At 49.0% G+C, this 22,971-nt stretch overlaps 1 protein-coding gene and 1 long non-coding RNA gene across 4 annotated transcripts in view; one reads left to right on the forward strand and one right to left on the reverse strand.

Moving 5' to 3' along the window:
- Positions 1-2,059: 2,059 nt before the first annotated feature.
- The window catches only part of PAX3 (paired box 3), a 96,552-nt gene continuing 75,640 nt past the window's right edge, over positions 2,060-22,971 (forward strand). The window contains exons 1-4 of one of the 3 annotated variants that reach the window (XM_047871355.1): positions 2,060-2,150; positions 3,477-3,712; positions 5,040-5,169; positions 6,292-6,426. In XM_047871355.1, coding sequence (XP_047727311.1) covers positions 2,066-2,150; positions 3,477-3,712; positions 5,040-5,169; positions 6,292-6,426 — 586 coding nt within the window. In that variant the 5' untranslated portion in view covers positions 2,060-2,065. The remainder of the gene's footprint in view (positions 2,151-3,476; positions 3,713-5,039; positions 5,170-6,291; positions 6,427-22,971) is intronic. The other 2 variants (XM_047871354.1, XM_047871353.1) reach the window with 2 other exon arrangements.
- LOC125172807 (uncharacterized) lies at positions 6,682-9,213 on the reverse strand. The gene is made up of 3 exons (XR_007154842.1): positions 8,729-9,213; positions 7,768-7,851; positions 6,682-7,504 (listed from the first exon to the last, which is right to left on the reverse strand). It is a non-coding gene; the product is annotated as an uncharacterized LOC125172807 (long non-coding RNA).

Here is a 22,971-nt window from a genome sequence, read left to right on the forward strand (position 1 = left end):
TAGGGCTTCATTTTAAGCGGTGACTGTCCTTTGTACTATGAATGCACGTCAGCCCCCCCCCCCCCTTTGGTGAGTGAGGAGATGTCCAGACTTTTTTCCGCGTTTCCAGAGGCCTGTCTCCGCAGCTCGGAAGGTCAGTCAAGCCTTTTAATGTTGAAGCCCAGCCAGCCGAAAACTGCCTGCTTTTCCCACTTGCGAGTGGATTTTTAAAGAACCAACTCCCAGAAGGTTGAGCAGTTATAAGCTCCCCCCACCCCATCTTCCCTTTTGAGTTTGCCTTAATTAGGGGGTGGGGAAGTGGGGTTGGGGGCCGCCTTCACGTAAAAACTGTCAAAGGAGTTGGGGGATGGGGGACCTAGAGAGAGGGGTGGAGAACTCCGGCGCAGGAAAAATTCAAAAATCGTAAAAGGAAAAGGGGGAACATGAAGCCCAGAAGTCATTGTTTCCTTTATTTCAAAGGGAAAAACCTGCCCGATTCTCATCCTTTTGATTGATTAAGGCCCTGAATACCTCGCAGCCCCAGAGTGACAGTCCTTGAATAGACTTCAGCGAATAAAGCGCAGGCAGAGCGCGGGGCTGGCACTCGGGGTGTAAAGGAGGCGAGTTCGCTGGCACTTACCAAGTTATAAATAAAGGGCTATGCACAATGGTACCTTCTCTAAGGACAGACAGCCTTTACAACACTCCTGGCGTCATATCCTGCTGGGGACACTTCAGCTCCTAGCCAAGACTTCGCTCCTTTTATTTTTCCAGCAGTTTAGTCTGAATACCATAATAAATTCCTGAGAACAAACGCAGCAGCCGGGCAAAACTTTAACATATAGACACATCTCTGCTGCCGCATTGGGGATCCATACCTCGAGATTTAGAGCTGGGGCTTCCCAGAGTGGGTTTTTCAATCAAGAGGCGGTTTTCTTCTCCCTCCCCGCCCCAGACTTCAACTAGCGAGTCCTAGGGCCTCCCCAATGGCTGCCGAAGCTCCTCACCACTCCTGCTCCCAGACCGAGAAGACAAAAGAACTTTATCAGCACACACTGGACTCCTCCTGGGAGGAACCCCACCGGGAGGACCCCTATAACAAACCTAGGCCAAAGGGGCATTGACCAGAAGACGGAAAGCTAAACAAGGGGGGGGGGTGGGCGGAGGGTCCCAATGCCTTCTTATTGGAATTGCGCCCCTCCAGTGGTTGTAAAACAAAACAAAACAAAACAAAAAAATTAGAAAAAAGAGTCACAGAAAAATAGAGACATAGAGAGACAAGGAGACGGAATGGGAAGAATAGAGTCAGAGACGGAGAAAGCCACACAGAGATACACAGAGGGAGACAGAGACAAAGAGAGCAATAGAAAGTCAAGGAGAGAGGGACACACGTGAAGTGAAAAAAAGAAACAGGGACTCCTCTCCTCTGCGCAGCTGCCACCTCCCTCGGGCTTTCTCTCCCAGGTTCCACGGCTCTGCCCCTCTCTTCCGGGGAAGGGGAGCAGCGTGGGTCCCTCTCCGGGCCGGCCAAGGCCTTGGCACCGCCGGGGATGGGAAGAGAAAGTGGCCGCTGTCGCCCAATCAGCGCGTGTCTCCGCCACCCGGGACGGTCTCCCCGTCGGCCAATCGCAGCTCAGGGCTCCTGACCAAGCTTTGGGTGAAAGAACTAATAAATGCTCCCGAGCCCGGATCCCCGCACTCGGTGTCACGACGGGAGGAGATTCAGGCCGGCCGCGCTCCCACCCCCACCCCCCCCTCCCTGGCTCGTCGCGGCGCTCGCAGCCCCCTCCCTAGCGCCCCCCGCCGCAGGGCCACTCGCTCAGACTCAAACCAAACTTCTCCGCCCTGGGCTCGCGATCCCGGACTCTGGGGCCTCCCTGCCCGCCCCTTTCCCCGGTTCCTTCCCGAGCCGCTCTCTGGACGACGAGCGAGCAGCCCTCCTGCCCACGTCCCTCCCTCTCTTTCCAGCCTTTTTGGGGAGGGGCTCCCCACGCTCGGGGGCAGTTCCCGAGAGCCGCCAGCACCGCGCTCGCCTTTCTCTTTCGCCTTCACCTGGATATAATTTCCCAGCGAAGCTGCCCCCAGGATGACCACGCTGGCCGGAGCCATGCCCAGGATGATGCGGCCGGGCCCAGGGCAGAACTACCCGCGCAGCGGCTTCCCTCTGGAAGGTAAGGGTGGGGGGGCGCCTCAGCGCCGCGCGGAGCCCAGGGCCCGAGCCGGGCTGCTCCAGCGTCGCCACAGGCTTTCTCGGCGTGCCCTGGGAGCCCCATTCCCTGGGTGCCCCGACCTCCCCCCCCCCCCCCCCCCCCCAGCTAACAAGTCGGGGAGAGATCTCCGCTCGATTTTCTCCTTGCAAACAGAGCGCAGTTCTTTCTGCAAACCCTCGCGAAGCTCGGCGGCCGGGCCTGCTCCGGGCCGGTCCACTTTCCTCTGCTGTTTTGCAAGTGCGGCGGCGGCGGCGGCGGCGGGGAAGGGATGGACCGGCTTCTGAGCGCCAGAAAGCACCATCTCCGCACTTTGCCCACCCCAGGGCCTTTCAAAATTGTCGCGGCTGCGCGGACATTCGCTAAGCTCTTGTTAGTTCCGAAAGAATTTTCTCGCCGGCCGCAAAGTGCAGTGGCAGGAGCCCGGTGGCTTCGTGCTTGGAATTTTTAGTATTAACCGATTAATTAATTAGAGTTCCATTCATCTCAAGTGGCATCTCGAAGTTTCCACAAACCCTTTTGGGGGAACTGCCTTGCAGTCATCCAGAAGGGAATCCCAAGGCAGGAAGACTTTGGATAGTCGAAGAGGTTGGGGCAGCAAGAGCGGGAAGCTGATCCAGAGGCGTCCCCCCTTCAGGCTGGGTCTGGAGTAGAATGTCATACCTAGAGCATGGATGGAGGTGAAGGGGGCTGCCTGCAGACCCTGCTGTCGTCTGGGTCCCCAGGTGTAACAGGTGACTCGCTACCACCTGAGGCCTCCTTTGGGGACCCTCTTTGACCTTTGGCTGCTGCACTCTCAGCCAGAAACCCCAAGGGCTGTCAGCTCCTCTGAGTCCCTTAGAAAAGGAGCGGTTCCAATTGAACGGGGTTTCCGAGGAGTGGAGTTCAGGAGGCCAGCGTCTGGGTAACCTTCTCTCTGCCTGGAGGCTGTTTCTCGAGCAAGCTTCAAGATACTGGCCCGAGGGTCTTCCCTTCCAACCCCCACCCCCTGCCAAAGATGCCACTTTCTCTGGGCCCAAAAGGAAGACGGTTTCTCTGGGGCAAGTTAGTTTGCTGTCGTTGCTCCCCCTTCACACAAGATTATGTGCCCCCGAACTGCTTAATACTTTGAACAGATGTGATTGGAAGAGGGGCTGGGGCTGGGAGCCGGCTGTCTTGCATTTTCAGCTGTGGCTGTAACACGCGGATGGTCCCCAAGCGTCAGGAATTAGGTGGGCTCATCTTCCCGGCTGCTCTCTGTTCTCCAGAAGTGACTTTTCCTTTGCCTCTCTTCTCGCCTTCCGCTCCCAGTGTCCACTCCCCTCGGCCAGGGCCGCGTCAACCAGCTCGGTGGTGTATTTATCAACGGCAGGCCACTACCCAACCACATTCGCCACAAGATCGTGGAGATGGCCCACCACGGAATCCGGCCCTGCGTCATCTCCCGCCAGTTGCGCGTGTCCCACGGCTGCGTCTCTAAGATCCTGTGCAGGTACCAGGAGACCGGCTCCATCCGTCCCGGTGCCATTGGTGGCAGCAAACCCAAGGTGAGTGCTGGGGCCTGGCCCCGGAGGCCTCCAGGCCTGTGGTCTCCCCGGTTAGGGAGGATCGGGGCAGGGGGCAAGGACGCTCATCTGGGGCTTTCCAAGGAGTTATTTTTCAAGACTAGAAAGAGGTGTGTGTGGAGGGGGGTTGGGGGGGGGGAGAACAAGGTTGCTGCCTGGGCGCTGCTCCTTGATAAACGCTAAGGGAAAACTCCAGCCTTTTTGCAAAGGAGATACAGCATTTTTAAGAATGTCCCGGAACCCTAGAATACCCATCAAATTATTTTAATAGGCAAACACATAAAGCATGCAACTGTGCGTGCCCACCTGTTGCTGGTTTCCCAAGAATCTTCCCAGCTCCGACCCACTGCACCGCTTTTGCCAGATCTAAAGAGCCACTTTTGGTTTTCTAAATGGTTTCTCTCCCACCTTCTGTCCCCAATCTCCTCCAGTCCAAATTGTCTTCAGGGAGTCAAAAGCTAGGGTGATTTGTTTCCTTTGTAATGGGCAGATTACTTGGCATTTAAAAAGCAGTTTGGTACTATCCTCAAATTATTTTGGTTCCTTTTAAAAAAATGAAGGAGTCACACTGGCTAAGACTCGGTGGGAGGGGATTGCAGTGGGTCTGCCTTTTCTTCTGGATGTGGGGAAAATCCAATATAATTTTCTAGTTGCCACGGGGCAAAATCGAAAGGAGGATTCTGGCAAACCGAAGACTTCCAAACACCCTCCTTCCTCCCACTCCTAGCTCCCTTTCCAACCTCTCCGAGAATCTCTAGAAACAACTTTTATTGAGAGAGAGAAAAAAAAAAAAAGACCCAGTGTTTCGAATTATCCATATTTGTTTATCCACTCTGATTTTTTAAAACCCATATAATCACCTTTTACATTGCATTCTGCTCTTGAGGGTAGCTAAAATCTTGTGCTTATTTTTGGAGAGGTGCGAGTTGTAGCTGTAACTTGATTTTTCTGCTTCTCCTTCAGACATTCCCCTTTTTAGTTTCGTTTTCATGTTTCTGTGTAAGGAGTTGACTTTATTTTCAGGGATCAGAAAGTAAACCCCTCTCCCCCAAGATGTTATAAGTCTTCTTAATTTATCCTAAGTGCCCAAGCTTACCTAGGGAGGAACAGGGTCGACAGGGGTGAGGTGATCTCATTTCTACCCCTTCCTAAAAGTAAATTGCTCCAGAGAATGGGGTCCTTTTGCTAACAAGGGGGACCTTCCCAGGGGATTCAGGAAGGAGCATCCCACCGAGCCTGGAGGCGATGGGGCCACCACATTTGGCCCAGAGTCCTGGGTACCAACGCCTGCCTGCCTGTTCTCTTAAAGCAGGTGACAACGCCTGACGTGGAGAAGAAAATTGAGGAATACAAAAGAGAGAACCCGGGCATGTTCAGCTGGGAAATTCGAGACAAATTACTCAAGGACGCTGTCTGTGATCGAAACACTGTGCCCTCAGGTACGAGGCCCATTAACATCTTCCCCAGGCGCCGCCATCAGTCGCTATTCCCCGGGCGGGTCATCCAAGCCACAATCACCCCAGAGATCGATCCGGGCGATCGGGAGGCAGCCCCTCCCAGGGCCCTGAAACATTCACGAGCCAGACGCGCTCTGGGTGTTTTACCCAGGGAGGGCACAGCTGCTGGTCCTGGGGTTGAGAGACCGCCAACGGCTCCCCAAAGAGGATTTCTGTCGAGGACGAAAGCAGGAAACGCGAGGCGGAGGCCAACTGTTTATTAATATTGATGTTCCCTTTTAAAGAGAAACAAATGTTTTGGTAACCCCAACCGAAGGGAGATGGGGCCGCGCCAGCCCAGGCTCTGCCTAGTGCGCAATGGAGGGGAGGCTTCGGCAACGGCCGGGCTTTTTCCCGAGAGTCCCAGGGACCATCCGGCGCCCCCGGCAGCCGGGGGAAGGCGGAGAGAGGGGCGAACGCAGGGCGAGCGCAAGGGCGCGCGGGAGTTTGTTTTTAATTAAAAGGAAACTCCCTCCCCCCCACCACCACCCCTGCGAGAACGAGATATTTCAGAGTATGGATTTGTTTACCAGACTAGAATCTGGAAAAAATAAATGGGGGAGAGTGCATTTTCTTTTGATTTTTTACAATAGGAAACGATTCTGCAGTTGAAATTTAAACCCTTTATAGCCTCAAAAAAGCGTTGAATTGCAGGGGACGGGTCCGCTGTGGTTCTTCCTCCCTTAACGCGAACCGAGGGGGTCCAATACCCAGGTGGTGGTAGGGGTGGTGGGCTGGCCGGAGAATTCTCTTGGGTTGGAGATCCAGAGCCCCGTCTACAGGGTCAAAAAGGGGAATGCTTTCTGCCAAGAGGGACACAGACGGCCGTTCCCGGCCCTAACTTGGGAGGTGCGGGCTTCCCAGGCTTCGGGCTCCCAGTAGCTCCGCGTAGATAGGTGCAGACTGTGTGGTGGGGGGATTGGAGTGGGCGGGTGACCCAGGCGAGGAAACAGGCGAGTTGTGCAAGGCAGCCTCTCTACGGCTCGGGTCGGGGGTTCGGGGCTCCTACGGCCCGGCCTGGCACGGCTCAGTCGTCCGCGCTCCCTCCCTCCCCCCCGCCTCCAGTGAGTTCCATCAGCCGCATCCTGAGGAGTAAATTCGGGAAAGGCGAAGAGGAGGAGGCTGACCTGGAGAGGAAGGAGACAGAGGAGAGCGAGAAGAAGGCGAAACACAGCATCGACGGCATCCTGAGCGAGCGAGGTAAGCGGCGGCGCGCTCGGGCGGCGCACGGAGGCCCGCGCCTCGGCCACGTCCGCGCTCTGACGTCGGCGCCCGGAGCGCCGGCCAGCTCCCGCTCGTGTCCAGGTCTCTCCCTTGGTACCCACTGCACCCGCGTACGGAGCATTCACGTGAAAGACCAGAGACGCACTTGAAATTAAAACAAAAATCTCTGTTTTTTTTTTTTTTTTTTCTACTTTGTAAGCCTTTCTTCTGTACCAGCCTCAGCCCCTTGGCGTCTGGAACCGCGAGCTGCGGTTTGGTGAAGGGCTTCCCACTTGCCCTCAGGCGTGGGGGGGTTGAGGGGCTGGGGACAGTCTGTGAGTCCCCGGAGGCTGAAGGAACTTTTGCGCCCTCAGGAAAGGCCCAGATTTCCAGAGTTTCCCATTATCAGAGGAAGGGCGGGGAGAGAAGGATTCAAAACTCTGTGGCGCAGCGGGGGGCCCCCAAATTCTGCGCCATCGGTTGCCTTATACATACATACATACATACATGTAAGTTGGCTGTTTTGTGCTTTAAATTGTTTTTCAAATGCGATAGGGTTGGATTTCTGTGTGTGTCTAGGAAGTAAAACCAGCCTAAGATGTGGGCTCTTGGGCCCGCCTTTTTGGCACCCTGTCTCCACGGGAAGGTACAGGCCACCTGCTCCCTGTTGGCTGTGACCTGGCATCATCAAGAGAAAGCCTCTCCTTTGGAGCCATAAGTGCGGCTTCGTTCTCGTATACCTGCAGCACTTGGTCGGTAGAGTCTAAAGGTGTCCCGCCCCCGCCCAAGGAAAGGCAGCCCCCCAGGGGAGGTAGAAGTTGAACCAGAAAGGGGTCACTGCAGCAGTTTTCCCGTGAGCAGTTTTGGCCTTGGGGATGGTTGCACCTCTTCAAAGGCATGGACGGTCGGGAGGCACCTGGAGTCCCAGCCATGCCTAGAGTTCCTGCTTCTGGGCCTGGACTTTGGTGGGTAGAGATGAGTTTTGACTTGCCTTAGAAGGGCAGGCGGCTCTCCAGATGGGCTTGAACACCCACTGTGACTTCCAGAGTCAGGACTGTGGCTTCCAGAGTCAGGACTGCGGCTAGAAAGCTGGTTACTGCTTTTGCCTTCATTGCCCAACCTGGCGGATGGCAGCAGCTTTGCGAACCGAGGCAAGCTCTGTACACAACCTTGAAGGGACACTCAGATTTAGGTGTTACAAACCCAAACAGCAGATTTCAGGGATACGCAGAAGCCTAGATGCTCCGGTACACACGGACAACCAAGAAAAGACACCCCCAACCACGGCAGGGAGATACACATGCTGTTGTTTCCGTCCCTTTAAAGCAGGGGACTCACAAGGTCTTAGTCTAAGCCTCTCCTCTGGGAGGGGTGATTTTCTGCTGTAGTCTCTGAGGAGACACCCCAGCTTTTATTCCAGACCTAGATGGAGCAGAGAGGTACTGGTGAGGGAGGAAGGAGAGGAACCAGCTAATCCCAAACCCAACGGGCCCCTGCGGGCACAGGGGCAAGAAGCCCAGAGCTATCAGAGAGGCTCAGGAAGGGCGGGGGGGCACGGCTTTGCTACTTGTTGCTGGAGGCCCCGCGGCCGAGCGGCCGCTCCCTCACAGCACAGGCAACCGAGGCCCAGGAGACAAAACGCCCCAAATGAGCTGGTCAAACATTTGTACAACTTTTCCAGCTTTTACAAAGAAGGCCTTCTCTACACAATCTACACTTGGAGATGAACTTGGGAGACAAAGCCTGGAGAGTCCATTGAAACTCACACTTTAGCGCGGCCCAGACAAAGCTCCAGCTCGCAGCAGCTTGATGTGAACAAAGGAAGGCAACCTTTTTATAATTCAAGGAGAAAAGAAGAGAAAACAGCCCCACAAAGGGCTGAGAATAGACATTATGGGCTTGCAATGAGGGATGAATTATTCAATGAGCTCCAATAGCTGCTGCGCCAGGAAGTTTTATGGACTCTCCAGCGTGGAAAAAGTGGCTATTTCACCTACAAAATGTTTCTAGTCTTTTGGGCCGTCTAGCTGGGCCGGCTGCCATTCAAGGGCAATTGCTACCATTTTTAAAATCAGAGTATTCTCCCCAGCGGGGGCTGTGCCGTTGAAAACACACACACTCCGCGGAGGCTGAAGCCTAATTTAATTTGGGGTTGTCAGAGAGGATACAGCGACCGTTTCTTTAGCGGCTCTAGCTCCCTTTCCAGATAAACCCTGGAGGGCATATGGGGCCCAGAGAAAGGACAAGTGTAGGAGCGAAGTATAGTTTAAGGGGAAATCTAGGAACCTAAAAAAATTACCTCTGTTCTTTGGGCACCAAAAGTTATCGACTGCCCCCGCTTGTAAAACGGGATGAATGTTGATAAAGGGGTCTGAGTTCTCTGGGGGAGGGGGAGGAGGCTGGCCTAGAAAGGACCTTTGGGTGCTCTGAGCAGGGGACGCGCTCTCTCTGGAGGTTCTAGCTTCCTTGCGGGGCCGGGAAGGGGGGCGACGGAAGCTGAGACTGGCTTTCCAGGAGACGTCTTTCCGCTTGTCAGACTCGAGGGCACAGGAAGAGAGGCACCCTGAAAGAGGTCAGAACCGCCTTCGTTTTCCTCCAGCGTTTGGCCTTTCTTCTAGGGGACCCCCTTTACCTTCTCAACTTTCCCTCGTCCCTTGCCCAATCCAAGGGCAGCGCGGCGTGCTGACTCGGCGCGCTCAGGCCCTTGCGCCCTGGAGCGCACTAGACGCTGTGCAGCCCTCCTCCGTCCGTCCTTCCAGCTCCTTTGCCCGGGTGAAAGGAGAAAGCCGGGAGGCCGGGGGACAGCAGACCGCCCCCCATCCCCACCCCCACCCCCACCCCGCTTGGTCCCGGCCCTCCGGCCAGCACCGTGATCGGAACAGGCGCAGTCGCAGGAGCCAAGCCCCGGTCGCAGCATCGGGGGCTGTGGGCACAGCCTCCGCCGCGGCCACTCAATGGGCGCCTCTGTTCCTCCCCCAGCGCGGCGGAGCGGGCCCGCGGGCGCCGTCACAATGGGTCGGCCCCCACTCCTGCGCCCTGCGCCAAAGCGCCGCGCCGCGCCGCCCCCTCCCTGGCGCTCCGGCCGGCTCGAAGCTTAGCTCGCCGGGCTGCAGCCGACTCAATTGCCTCCTTTATGTCCTTCTCACTTTCATCTAGACACAGCCCGCCTCCCCCCCTTCTTCTCCTTTTTTCCCCCCTCTCTTGCCTGAGGCTCACATTAGTGAAATTTCTGCAGCCTCCCCCCATTTTTTTCTTATTTTAAAGAAAGCCCTTAACACAAAAGCAGTGACTAATCAATAGAAAGTGCTCCTTCATCATCTCCTCCTCCTCCTCCTCCTCCTCCTCCCTCCCTCCCTCCTTCCCCCCTCCTCCTCCTCCAGCAGGGTGACGCTTTTCCTGTTTGTGAGTTTTGGGAAACATTTTTGCTTTGTGCCGTAATGGAATTAGAGGACAGATGAGGACTGTAAATGGACACGCGACGGCAAGACTCTCGCTTAAATATTTAGATGCAACATTACAATTACCGACTTGTTGCAGAGGCTTTGATGTGGCAGTTCGGGAGTGCGGGGGGGAGAGAGAGGCCAGATTGCCCAATTGATGTTTTGATTGAGGCTGGAGATACACTTTCCTAGGACTTTCCTTTCCCGCTTTAAAAATCACTAGTGAGCGTGGGAGGTTTGCAACAGTTTCAAAGATTGAGCTCAGAGACCGCAAGCATAGGTCGGTTGGGGCTTATACTCCACTCATATCTCTCCCTTCCTATTTGACATTTATGAAAAGCAGGTCTGTGTGGTTTTTTTGTTTGTTTGTTTGTTTGTTTGTTTGAGAAAGTAAAAGTGACCAAAGTTTTGCTCGTGTCCCTTTTTGTTTGAAACCTTGTGAGCTTTTCTGAAATAACTAGGATGCTGTCAGTTTTTCGCGGGGCAGAAGATAAAGCAAGTAAAAACGCACAGAAGTTTTAAAGGCCCTTGAAATATTTCGTTTCCAAAGGAATCATGAAAAGAACACTTTATCATTGACGGGGGCGCTACTGAAGTCGAGAGGAACGAAGGCCATTTCTTCCCCCCGACTTAGCAAGGGAAGGACGTTTTGGCGCGAGGCAAAGCGGGGGAGGGGGGGAGGAACTTTCCCACAGACTGAAATCCCGGGGTATAAGATCTTAGGTTTGTGGCATCGGAACCTTTATTAAAGTGGACAGGCCACTCTCCAAGTCCGTTTGTCAGAATCCTCAATTTGACCCCAATGTCGCCTTCTAGTCTTTTGAGTGAAGTTTATGTTTCCTGAAGTCCTTAAAATACGCAACAAGGAAATAGCACCCATGTAAAAGTGTATTGGAAATATCAGCACTTGAATTAAATTAAAACACCAGGCTGGGTCCTTTTCAGGGACGTAATGGTAGCGATTTTCCTGTTGGAATGATGAGAGAGAGAGAGAGAGAGAGAGAGAGAGAGAGAGAGAGAAAGAAAACAAAAGAGGAAAGAAAAAGAAAACCACCAGAGTTCAGATCTTTGCAGGTTTTTCTTTTTTGCTTGTTTGTTTATTTGGCTGCTGTATGCTTACTTTCTGGCCTTATTGAAAACATGCAGATTTTCTAATTAATGCTTGAAATCGTATGTTTATTTTGGGGCTTGATTTGATTGTTGAGAGCACCGGAACGGGGACTAGGGGCTTCAAGTGCGTAATAATTACTGAAGGGTCATTTAAGAGTCCCCAGGGCTTCGCAATAAAACCCACCGGGGCGGTGAGGCGGAACCAGCAAGTGCCCTGCGGTTCAGGAGAGTGGGATATGTGGAAATCAATCAGGTGAATAGGAGCGTTGCCACTGAACTCAATTTCCATGAATAAATATGTTTTCAAGACAAAAAAAAAAAATCCCTCCTAACCATAAGGTTAAATGTTTAAGCTGCACATAAGTAAATAGCCAATGAAAGTTGAAAGTCGCAACATCAGCCCTAAACAAAGAGTGAGACAAAGTTTGTTCAGGACTGAGGACAGAGAAGGTTCAGTTCGGTGGGGTTCTAGACAGGTAACTTATTTATGTGGGTAAATAAAGATTAAAGAACCATTAAGAATGTACATATATAACTAACAAGACACTAACAGGCAATTAAGCAGTCAGTTTAATGCCTTATCTCACTGGCTGCTCTGGGGTTGTTTTACAACTAGGAATTAAAATCTGAAAAGGAAGTTTTCAGCAGCTCTGGCCAAATATTGATTAAGTAGCTGTTTGTTGATAGCATTGTTACGCATTAAAAGGCCGGGATCGCGGCCCCTCAGTGGCCATCTTCTATTGTGAGGGATTCTTAACCACAGAGATCAAAGCGGGATCATTTCAACTTATCTGTCTTGGAAAATCCTCCTTTTCCTCTGAAATCTCTAAGGAGGATTGGCCAAATTCTCTTTAAGAAATAGGAACCCAAACCAGTTACACGTCGTAGGTTTGTAGAGAAGAGATTCATGGGGTGTTTTTAATTATCCTATGGTGATTTCTTGTTTAGAGCTTAGGCTAAGATGGTGAATTTATCATCAAATAGATTCTCATTTTTGGAGGGTGGCCGGAGGCATGGCACCTACCGTTCTCTCATCCCTGAATTTCTAAATGTGGAACTTGCTTTCGCCGGAGTTGCCCTCAAAGCTGGAAGGATGGAAAGGAAAGCGGTCAGATTTTTATGTAAAACTAGGTGGGGACTAGTTAAATACCCAGGAAACTGGGAGTTACACTAAGTATGTTTCTCTACATGTGCTTCTATATTTTTTGTTTACATGAGTCTCATGCATATTTTTAACCCTCTATAATGTAGGAGTCGATATGTATTTGTGTATAGTTTGTGCATCGTTGGAGTTTATTTATAAGTTGCTCACTATGAATTATGCTGGCAGTAAACTATATCCAGTTGCGCAAAGACTTATTTGTCCAATGGATTACACTTTCTAGAGTCATCAGAATTTGAGATAATAGCACAACCTCCCAATTCTTTTTCAGCCCTTCTGTTTAATGCTAGGAAAAAAATTTCCCTGAATGATTTTATGACTTTTTGGCTGTTGATGTTTAGATGACCTATTAGACTTTTTTTTTTAAGTTTAAGAATTCAACATATCTAGATAAATTTTTCTTTTATTATGAGTTAAAATTCCTGCAAGACCTTTTTTAGAAATACCATCTCTGTGCTTAATTTGCAAATTCCAACAAATCACTCTGAGGCTGTGAAATTTATGCCAGATTCAGGCTTTGGCTATTCAAATATGCATCATGGATCTGTCTTTCTGAATCTTCTTCTCTGATTGTGTTCATTGAAGTCCTAAATAATTGTGCATAGGGCTTTATTTTATTTTATTTTGTTTTTATTCTTTCTTACTCACTCTTGAACAAGATGAGTCTTGACGTACAGAATTACTAGTGGATGTTTTCTATTCTATTATCATCTCCCAATTAATTAATAACCTACCTGTGCTCAAATGTTCTTTGATATAGTCCCAATCATTCAGTGTAGAGCAGCTGCCTGAAATAGATTAAGCTGGAAGTGTGAGTCAGCTCAGATCTGTTATGGTTACCCTGTCCTGGGTCCAGATGCAGCATTAGGGCGTTCTTTGTTGCATACGTCATATGTGCATGTATATGAAATATACATATGGAGCTTAAGTGACTGTTCCCCCTTGGGTATCAGGCTATGTATTCCTATACTGTGAAGGCGGGGGGCAGCAGAATCGAGCTCCAAACTGGGTCTGATCTCAGTACCAAGGCAGAATTCCTGATAATGAGAATTGGCTTATGTCAATTATATCTCAATCAAGTTGGGGGGGGGGGGAATACGATTTGATATTATTGTAAAAAAAAAAAAAAAAAGGATGGGCTGCCTTTCACCGAGGAACTATGATCAGAGAAAGTGGAAGGGAATTTCAGAAGTTGTCTTTCTCTTGGAAGATGCACAGCAAATCAGGAACAGAAGACCATCTTCTGCTCTATTGGGAAAGATTTTCTTGCCCTGTACCTGCCAGTCTCTGGTGGAGAGGGTCACAGTGCACCTTTCAGCTCTGCCTTGTGGTGTCGGGCCAAACACTGAGCCTCAAAAGCATGGAACTTTTGCTGGAATCAAGACCTCTGTCTTCTAAGAAATCTTTCTCTCAAATTATCTGTATTAGGATTATGCTCCCCAAACATATAATTTCCAGTTTGTTACTGGAGCACACACAGTTATCAAAATGCCCATTAACATTATAAAACATGTGTTCAGGGGAGAGGAGTTAGAAACGTCATCATTGTCAGAAGCAGATATGAAAACCATGCAAAGCAGTTGCTGAGGACACTTGAGGAAAGGTTTTATGAATTTGTACCTTCAATGTTGGTTTTCCTTCCTTCCTGATAAAAACTAAGACTAACAGACTTCTGCTATGGAAGTGACCACTTCTCTTTAAGGTAGAAGAAAGTGCCTCATAATAAAGGGTGATGCAAAATTTAGAATTTGATTCAATGCACATTTCTCCTAAGAAGGGCAATCTTGAGAAAGAGTTTTATCCTGCACATTGCATGTAGCAAAGTTTGTCGCATTTTGATTTTTGTTGCAGGATTTTAAGTAAACAACAACAAAGAAACTCTTCTCGTTGGGGTGAAGCAACTTGATCAAAGTAGTCTGAGTTTTTATGTCCTCCTTTACTGCAGTGATTGAGGAATCAATCTCCCTCAGTAAAACAAATTAGAAGACATGACAGGCAACAAGAAGCTAGCTGTATGTTTGTCTCCTTCAACTATATTTTGGGATTTTGTGACTATATGTACTTTTCTTTGGCAAGATTCAATGCATCTACAACAGTATATTAATATAAAATCTCAGTTCTAGGGGGTAATCAATGGATTCCATTTAAAAATAGCTGTTCAAAACGCTTTGTGACGAGGATAGGAGAGACTCTTCTTGGCTGAGGGAGAGGAAATACCACTGATTTTCAGCATTAACAAATGTCCAGGGTCATACTGAGAATTCAAATAGTATAGTTTTACGGAGGCTTAAATGTAAATTTTCAGAATTTTTATGATCGGCTGGTAGGCATATTTCTGGAAACTGCCGCAGAATTAACTGTCCTTGCCTTTATGTCGTTAGATGGAAATAATAAGTAAGTTAGGGTAGAATAGTTAAGAAAAGAAAATTATTTGCTGTGCAATTAAACCAATGGGATTGGTTTGGTTTTTAATGTACTTTTATAGTAAATATTTACATGGTCACGCACAAATTTGCATTTTTAATAGAAAGCTTGCATTGGTAGGCTGGTGATTTTGTAGGTACACAGCAATGCTAATAGTACAGTCAATATATACCCTTCTTACCTATGGTTTTTGGCAAACCCTAATTTAGACATGACTTATCCAGTCGACAGGCACTTGGGCATTGTATGGGGATATCAATATCTTCCTTATTTTCTTATAGGGCTTATCTTTTTTAAAAAACATTTTTTAAATGTTTATTTATTTTTGAGAGAGAGAGAGAGAGAGCGAGCACAAGCAAGGGAGGGGAAGAGAGAGAGAGAGAGAGGGAGACACAGAATCTGAAGCAGGCTCCAGGCTCTGAGCTGTTACCGCAGAGCCTGAGGCAAGGCTCAAACCCACAAACTGTGAGATCATGACCTGAGCCAAAGTCAGATGCTTAACCAACTGAGTCACCCAGGCACCCCCAAAAGCATTTTATTTTTAAATAACTGTAGACTTATGGAGTCTGTCTTCAAACATATTAAAGTTTGGCCAGTTTTCAAATATATTACCATGATTAAGAAAATCTTGGCTAATGTGTGGGTGTGTGTGTGTGCGCGCGCGCGCGTGTGTGTGTGTGTGTGTGTGTGTGTGTGTGTCTCAGTTACCATGGTTGAGCTTAACCTGAACTAAAGAAAATTAATTGGTCCAATTCATTTTGTTATAAGAAAAGCAACAGGTTTCTTCTTTTTGAATTCCTACTTGGCCAGTTTCCTGATTGAGTGTTTCTTGTATGTTCTGACTTAATCACACCCAAAGTCCTCTTTCCTGCCTTTGCTTGCATTGTAAGAGCCCAGTACCCAAGGTAAAAAGGGTTCTTGCCTCCCTTATTTTAACGTTTATTTATTTTTGGGACAGAGAGAGACAGAGCATGAACGGGGGAGGGGCAGAGAGAGAGGGAGACACAGAATCGGAAACAGGCTCCAAGCCATCAGCCCAGAGCCTGACGCAGGGCTCGAACTCACGGACCGCGAGATCGTGACCTGGCCGAAGTCGGACGCTTAACCGACTGTGCCACCCAGGCGCCCCATTGCCTCCCTTATTTTACTCTAAAATTGAGACCAACCACACTTCAGGTGTGATCCTCTTGAACTTCGGCTTTGAAGTCTATAAGATGGGGCACATCATACTACTTTCCCAGAGTGATATGAGAAGAAAATGAGAAAATGCAAGTTATGTGCAAATTACACGTATGATAGGAACACTCAAAATCTTGGGGGAGAAAACCTTCTGAACGTGCAGAAAATGACCAGCCTGCTGGCAGATGGGCTCTGCCCAAAGGCAGATAAAAGCTTAATTCAGGGCTTAGGAGCAACAATGAAGAAACACACACACACACACACACACACACACAGTCCACTTTCACTGAGTCAAAAAGATTGAGTTTGTAAGCAACTATTTAATGTAACAGATTTTATTGTCTTAATAGATAAGAAAAATAACAAAATTCTAAAGCCATTCACTGAGATGTCAAAAGATATTTCTAAATTATGTTTTTCTCCTAGTTCTACAAAGATTACTTTTCTCTCTTAGATTCACTTGGCTCTTTAAGAGCCCTCCATATCAAACTTTTCTTCGATTTTTTTTTTTTGCACAAGTTCCTTTCTCTCCAGAGATTGACAAACAAGTTGTTGTTTGAAAATCGGTCTCATACATGCATTCTTACTTGTGAAATTCTGTTGCAATGCTGCATTTTCCGGAATTGGTCTTGCATCATCTCTCATTCTGTCTGTCCCCTCTTCAGCCCCCTCCGTGTTCTTAAATATCTCCTTAGCTCCGCACGTGAGATTTTGTGCATTCTTCTTTCTTTGTGCATGATTCTTCTTAACCCCTCTCCTATCAAATTCGAGTTCAGAAATATTAAAGAAACTTTCCAAAATAGCATTCGCGAAGTTGGAGGATACACTTCGGTGACCTTTCTGTTCGATTTCCCTCCATCCAGTTCCCCGAGCTCGGGAACTTGTGTGTTGTGTTTTCCGGGGTGCGTCTGGAGAGTTGAAAACAAAGTAGCCTGGCTTGTGAGGCTTGGGGGGAGGGGGCTGGAGAGCTCCTGGCCCGCGTTTCCCCTGCTGGAGCGCCTTGCTGGTGCAGCCACTGCAGAAAAGGAAGGTTGTTTTCTTATCCCCGCATGCACTGGTCTGACCTGTCTCCGAAATAGGTCAGGCTGGGGCACAGCCAGTTTATGCAGCTGTTGGGGCTTAGGCGTCCCGGCAGGCGGCCCCCAGTGAACTGATAAAAATTCGCTGGCGAGCCATTGGGCCTTCCTTCTGGACTGTGCTGCACCCCTGCGCCCCCCCCCCCCAAAGGCTTTTAGATGCAAGAGGACTCCTGGATTATGGGGGCCAACTCTCAGCCTCAAAAGGGAAGCGTTCTTTTATTCTGGGGATTGTACTCTTGTTGATGCAAACATTCAAAGGAAATATATACTTTGTCAGATTTCATTCTTAAATCGTCCCATTTACTTTGACTGAGTAAAGCATTCACTCTGCGCCTAATTCCAAAGATACAGAAGGATTTACGGGAACAGGTGTTAATAGGTCTTCTTCCCATCTATGTCCCTCAGTATCTTGGTCACCCCTCTAGAGAGTCTACACATAAATAATTACATTGCTCTCTCTCTTTAAAAAATATTCTCCCTCCTTTTGCACAAATGGTAGCTCACTATAGAAACTATTCTGTGCCTTGCTTTTTTTTTTTTTTTCTTTCCATTTGAGACTATATCTCAGCAATTACTCCACATCAGGGTCTGATGGTCTCCACAGCCTTTTGTATAGCTGTATAATATTCCATTGCGATGGCAAAAGGTGATTTACTTAGCATTAGATAGTTTCCAATCTAACGTGTGTGAGTTTATTTATAAACTAATTCCTCCATGGTAGGGACAAAGAGAAAGTGTTTGCAACTTTGGTGGCTTTGGTGGAATTTTAGTATTGTGTCGAGAACAAATCATGGGATACTTAGCGTGGAACAGGAGCATGCTGGCTACGTGCACGAGAGAAATGAAACAGTTTTCTCTACCGCTGTATGTTTATAGGAGCCGAGATTTTGAAATTTCTGCTTAGGAAGTTGGTCTTCCAATAGCGACTACACTCTGGAAATTTCCTCTACTCTCTTTTTGTTCCAAATGGAGAAATCTCTAAATCCCAGGAAAGCTTTTTTCTTTGACTTTTTGGTTCCTCTTTTTTTTTCTTTTAAAAAAGAATTTTTTTTTTAACGTTTATTTACTTTTGAGACAGAGACAGAGCATGAACGGGGGAGGGTCAGAGAGAGAGGGAGACACAGAATCAGAAGCAGGCTCCAGGTTCTGAGCTGTCAGCACAGAGCCCGACACGGGACTCGAACTCACGGACTGTGAGATTGTGGCCTGAGCCGAAGTCAATGCTTAACTGACTGAACCACCCAGGCGCCCCTCCTCTTTTTTTTATCTACTGTTTGCTTCACTCCCCACCCCCGTCATTTATTAACATATTTATGTTAAGCCTTCTTAGTTATTTTTCCTTCTGGGCTGGAAAAACTATGGATAATTTTATAACAATTTAGTGGCAACTTATCCTGATGGTTTAGTTACGAAAGAGAAGTTGTCTTTCAGGGTCACCAAATTCGGTTTGAACTAGTAAGAGAGCAGGTCATGAATAGTAAAACACGTCTTGTATTTCTGATTCTTGAGACGGGCTGGCCCGGTGCTCTCGGGGGTTTCTCGAGTTTGGGAAAGGCTGATTTTTAACTTTGCAAACTCTTAAGGGGCATGTATCCATTCCCTCCTATGCACAAAGGACTTTTTATGTTTTTGCACATACCTCGCCTCCCTCAAATCATTTCAGCCTATTTTCCCTTCAATCTGATGCCCAGGAATTCAGTTGTTGATGCTGTTAAGTACCTGGCTTACCTAAGCTGGGAGTCCGAGTCTGTGAAATGAGCCAGGGAGAGCTGTGTTCCAACCCTATGAGAAAAACAACCCGCTGCAAACCCTCTTGGGAAAACTGAAGATGTGAGCGCCAATAAATGTTACGAAGTGAAGGTTTCGAGTCATTCCTTTTTAGGAATGGGCCTTGCAGAAATGGGAGAAGAAGCTAGGAGCTAGGATTTGCTTTTGAGAATCAAAATCTTGATTTGGTAAAAAAAAAAAAAACGAACATTACGGAGAAACAGAACCCGTCTTCTTTCTTGACCGTTCTTGCCGCCCGTCCCCAGAGCACGGTTGTGCCAGGCAGTGGCAGGAAGGTGAGTTCTCCCGCTAGAACTTTTGTGTGTGCTTCGACAGAACGCAGCTAGGGGGATCCTCTCGGTCCTCTCCCTGCTTCCTCTCTGACTTGCTTATGGAAATCTAAAGGAGTCAGTTTGAACATGCAAACAGGCCTGGTGTCCAGAGCATCTGTGAAGAGCTGAGAAGAATCAGAAGCAGCTTTTTTTCCCCTGCCCTCTCCCAGCTCGGTGCGTAATTTGGATCGAATCAGGCCCATAATTTGTGACAGCTGATTACTCCCGGCAAAAGTAGGCAACTCTCCACATAGGATGGGTGCTGGGGGTGGGGGTGGGGGTGGTTAGGGAGGGGTTAAGTTTGAAGAAATGTTGATTTGTTTGTCAGATTGCTGTGACGTTCCCAACAGAAATTTAGACCCCGGGAAAGATGCGGTTTTCAGAGCTGTGTCGGCAGAGTAACCGAACTTGAGATACTTGACGCGTCTTTACACGGTTCTCATCCGCACAGGCACGGGGAGAACATTCACCAGCGGGCTGGCTCAGGGTCAGCGAGCAGGGATTTTGGTGGGAGAGCAGCTCCCTCTTCTGATTTGTACATTTGCCTTTTTTTTTTTTTCAATAAAAAAGGGACCCATGAATTCATTAGGGGAAATACTTCAACTTTCCATTTCGTGATTCCCAAGTCAATGGGACCTCAGGGTCCGGAATCATTGGTTCAATTTGGAAAATGTTGGAACTTCTAACATCTTCTCAGACCATTTCTAAAAGGGGCTGGGAGTCCATTTCAGGAAGTCCAGCAAATAAATGGGGTCTCCTCACGGTGCCTCCGGCAGACTAGCAACATGCCAGAGAGGAATATGACTTGGGAAGCCATCCAGTGTGGAAACTTTCCAGGCGGTAGGCTTGCTTGGCTTTTGTGCAGACAGGGCACATCCGGGGTTTGTGTGCGCGCGACACACGTTTGTCAGAGGGCGGCAGAAAGGCAACTTCTATGGTTTCTTCCTGGAAGCCAATGTCTGCTTGTGGTCACTGGCCCTGCCAAGCTCTGAATACTTGCTGAATTTTTGTCTGAAAAAAGATGGCAAACGGAAGACTGGGATCTCAGCATCAGGTCAGACACTACAAAGAGCCAGACTGAAGAGTCCAGGGCTTAGGGGGGATGCTGGGTATTGGCACCCCCCCCCCCCCACACACACACACTGGGGGTTGGGTTCCAAGATGGAGGCCAGGCTGGAAAGTCAACTGGCCTATTTGGGATTTAGCTTCTGGGCTCTTCTCGGGGAACTTTCTGGGCCCTGAATCCTCAGTGTCTTTTTCTTCCCTGTGGAAAATTGTCAGCTGGTGTGTCTCAGGCCATTCCTGAGCCGAAAGCCAGTTGGTGGCTGGGAAGGCCGCCTCACCTTGTGTCCCTCAGAGGCTCATGTGGTGGTCAGTAGAAGGTGGGGACATACAACTCTTGTGCAGGTGGGAGCAAGTCCTCATTACCTGGTGCACCTGTGTCATGGGGTCTGTCCTCTTTTAGGGACTAAGTCCCTGAACGGGCTTTTCTTTCTTTTCTTTTAATGTTTATTTTTGACAGAGACAGAGCATGAGCAGGGGAGGGGCAGAGAGAGAGGGAGACACAGAATCTGAAGCAGGCTCCAGGCTCCGAGCTGGCAGCACAGAGCCCGACGCGGGGCTCGAACCCATGAACCATGAGATCATGACCTGAGCCGAACGAAGTCGGACGCTCAATCGACTGAGCCACCCAGGCGCCCCTAACGGGCTTTTATTTCCAATGGGGTATTAGCATATACCTTGGGCAGATAAGGAGAGGAACAATTTCCCTATTACAAAATACAAATGACACAGAGCACCAAATTTGGTCTGAATTTGGTTTGCTGTCTAACTTTATCATTTTATTGAATTACTATAATTTAATGTTACTAGTTTAACAATTTTCCCCCGGAAATGAATCCTTTTCATTTTTTCCTTTAGTTGAAGACCCAAATTAAACTCATTAGGAAGGACAATGACAATCTTTCACGTTGCAATTCCTGGTGCTTGGAAAATCCTTTTGGAAAAGCTTCAGGAAAAATAGAACTGTCACTCAACCTGTAGTGTATAGGAAATGATATTACCGGAACAAGTTTGGGCCTTTTACAGGGATGTTTGAAAATCTCCCTACCCCAGTGCTCTGCCTTGCAAATCTTTTGAAAATGTTCCCCCCCATTTTCCTTTCACAAAGGGCTCTCTGGGCTGACCTGGGGTAAAAAGAGGGAGGTCGGTCTTGGATGTCGTCTCCTCTCCTTCCCTGTGTCCCCCACCCCTTGCCCTATTTCCACCAACTCTTCCTCGTTCACATCGAGACTTCAACCCATTACCTCTTCCTGGGATGTTGGCAGTTTCCAGAAGGACCCTGGGAGCTGATAACCTAGCGTGGAAGAAAGAAACTCTAGTGGTAGAATTCCAGGTGTCCAAGTAGGAAGGACATTTTTGTGGGGGGTGGGGGCAAGGGATGGGTTTCTGGTGCCCCTCAATCACACCCCTGTGGATCCTCTCTTCACTGTGAGTGGTGAGACTCGTTCTGAAATGAGGGAGCTTCTTGCTGGTGAGTATGGCCTGCCCGGGGGGTGGTACACCACTGAGCTATCCAGGAGGAGGCAGGTCCAGGTAGGGCCGAGAGCATTCTCCATCGCAGGTAGATTTTCCACACTTCCTGGGTGCCAGGGAAGGGCCTTGGCTTGTGTCCTTTGGACTTCCTGAAGAACAGAAAGGGTCTGTTCTGGCCTAGAGCCACAGGCGTGGAGGGCACTGAGGGGCCTATCTTGCCTCAGAGCTCAAAACCCTCCTAAGGAACAGACATCTGATCTGAGCTCTTAACACTTTTAGTGCCACCTGGACAGATGGCAGAGGTCAGAAGAAGTGAGGCTCCCTCCTCTAGAGGACTAGGGCCCAAGGGGCAGCCATGATGGATCCACTGGCTGGGAAAGCTTCTGCCAAGTGCACTGAAGCACTTCTAGGAATCTTCTGGATGGCCAGGGACTCCTAGACTCTCAGTACTGGAGTCCTGGAGAGCCTCAGCAACACGTTGCTTTGGAGAACGTATGCCAGGAGCGCCTCAGGGGAACAGCTGGGATTTATTGCATCCATGATATATGGGGTTCAGAAATAGCCTGTCATGTTTGTGGACTATTAACTGACGACCCTGGATTCCTGCTGAGCCCCCAAAGTGGGGGCTTGATCACTCAGACTTGATCGACCTTTTACAAGTGTTAGGTAATGACAGCAGGCACAAGCATGTAGAAACAGTCTACGTCTCCCCCAGGCCTCCTCAGGTGGAGGATAAAAGACGAGTCCTTGTCAGAGAGGTGAGCTTAGCATACAGTGAATGAACCTTGAGTTCCGGGGCTCCTCACCTGCGTGGGCCCTTGCAGGCTCTGGAAGGGTACCTACAGCGTCTTCATGCCATTAGGTTTTTGGCAAATGGTGCAAAATTAAGGTCTGTTCGTATTTACTGCTCAGAAGGGGCTCCCTCAACTATAAAAGCTTCAGGTCCCTCAAAGCTGCGTTTATCCTTGTCCTTGCTTAGTTTCGGGTGGGAAAGGTAGAAGTGAGCAGAGATGGTCCCTGAGCATGGAGACGGCCTGGTACACCTGTGTGAGAGCAAAATAGTAGTAGTAGTAATAATAATAATAATAATAATAATAATAATAATACTCAATTTCCCTCCACTGTGTCTTAGGCCTTAGAGTTGGCCAAGATGCTTCCTCATTTCTCATGCCTTATCCTGTTTACTTAGGAGACCAAAGTCTGAGCTACTGAGAGTTTACCCATGTGGCCCTGATATCGCACAGCATCTTAGGTCCTTGCAGGGAGCCCCTTAGAGGGATCCTGGACAGATTCCTTACCAGAAGATGAGGAACATCCATCTACTCCCTGGACACAGGGAGGTGGGCAAGAGCCCCAGTTGTGGCGGGGGAGGGCTTTGATTTCCTCAGCTGTAGAAGTTGGATTAGGCAGTTTTTAGATGTTTCTTGTAGGTCTCCAAAACCATTGCTATGACCAGGTCGCTTTCCCTCTCTGGGCCTCATTCGCCTTTCCTCCGAGAACAGAGGCATTGGCGA

The sequence above is a fragment of the Prionailurus viverrinus genome, chromosome C1, assembly GCF_022837055.1.
Source record: "Prionailurus viverrinus isolate Anna chromosome C1, UM_Priviv_1.0, whole genome shotgun sequence".
Taxonomy (NCBI): Eukaryota; Metazoa; Chordata; class Mammalia; order Carnivora; family Felidae; genus Prionailurus; species Prionailurus viverrinus.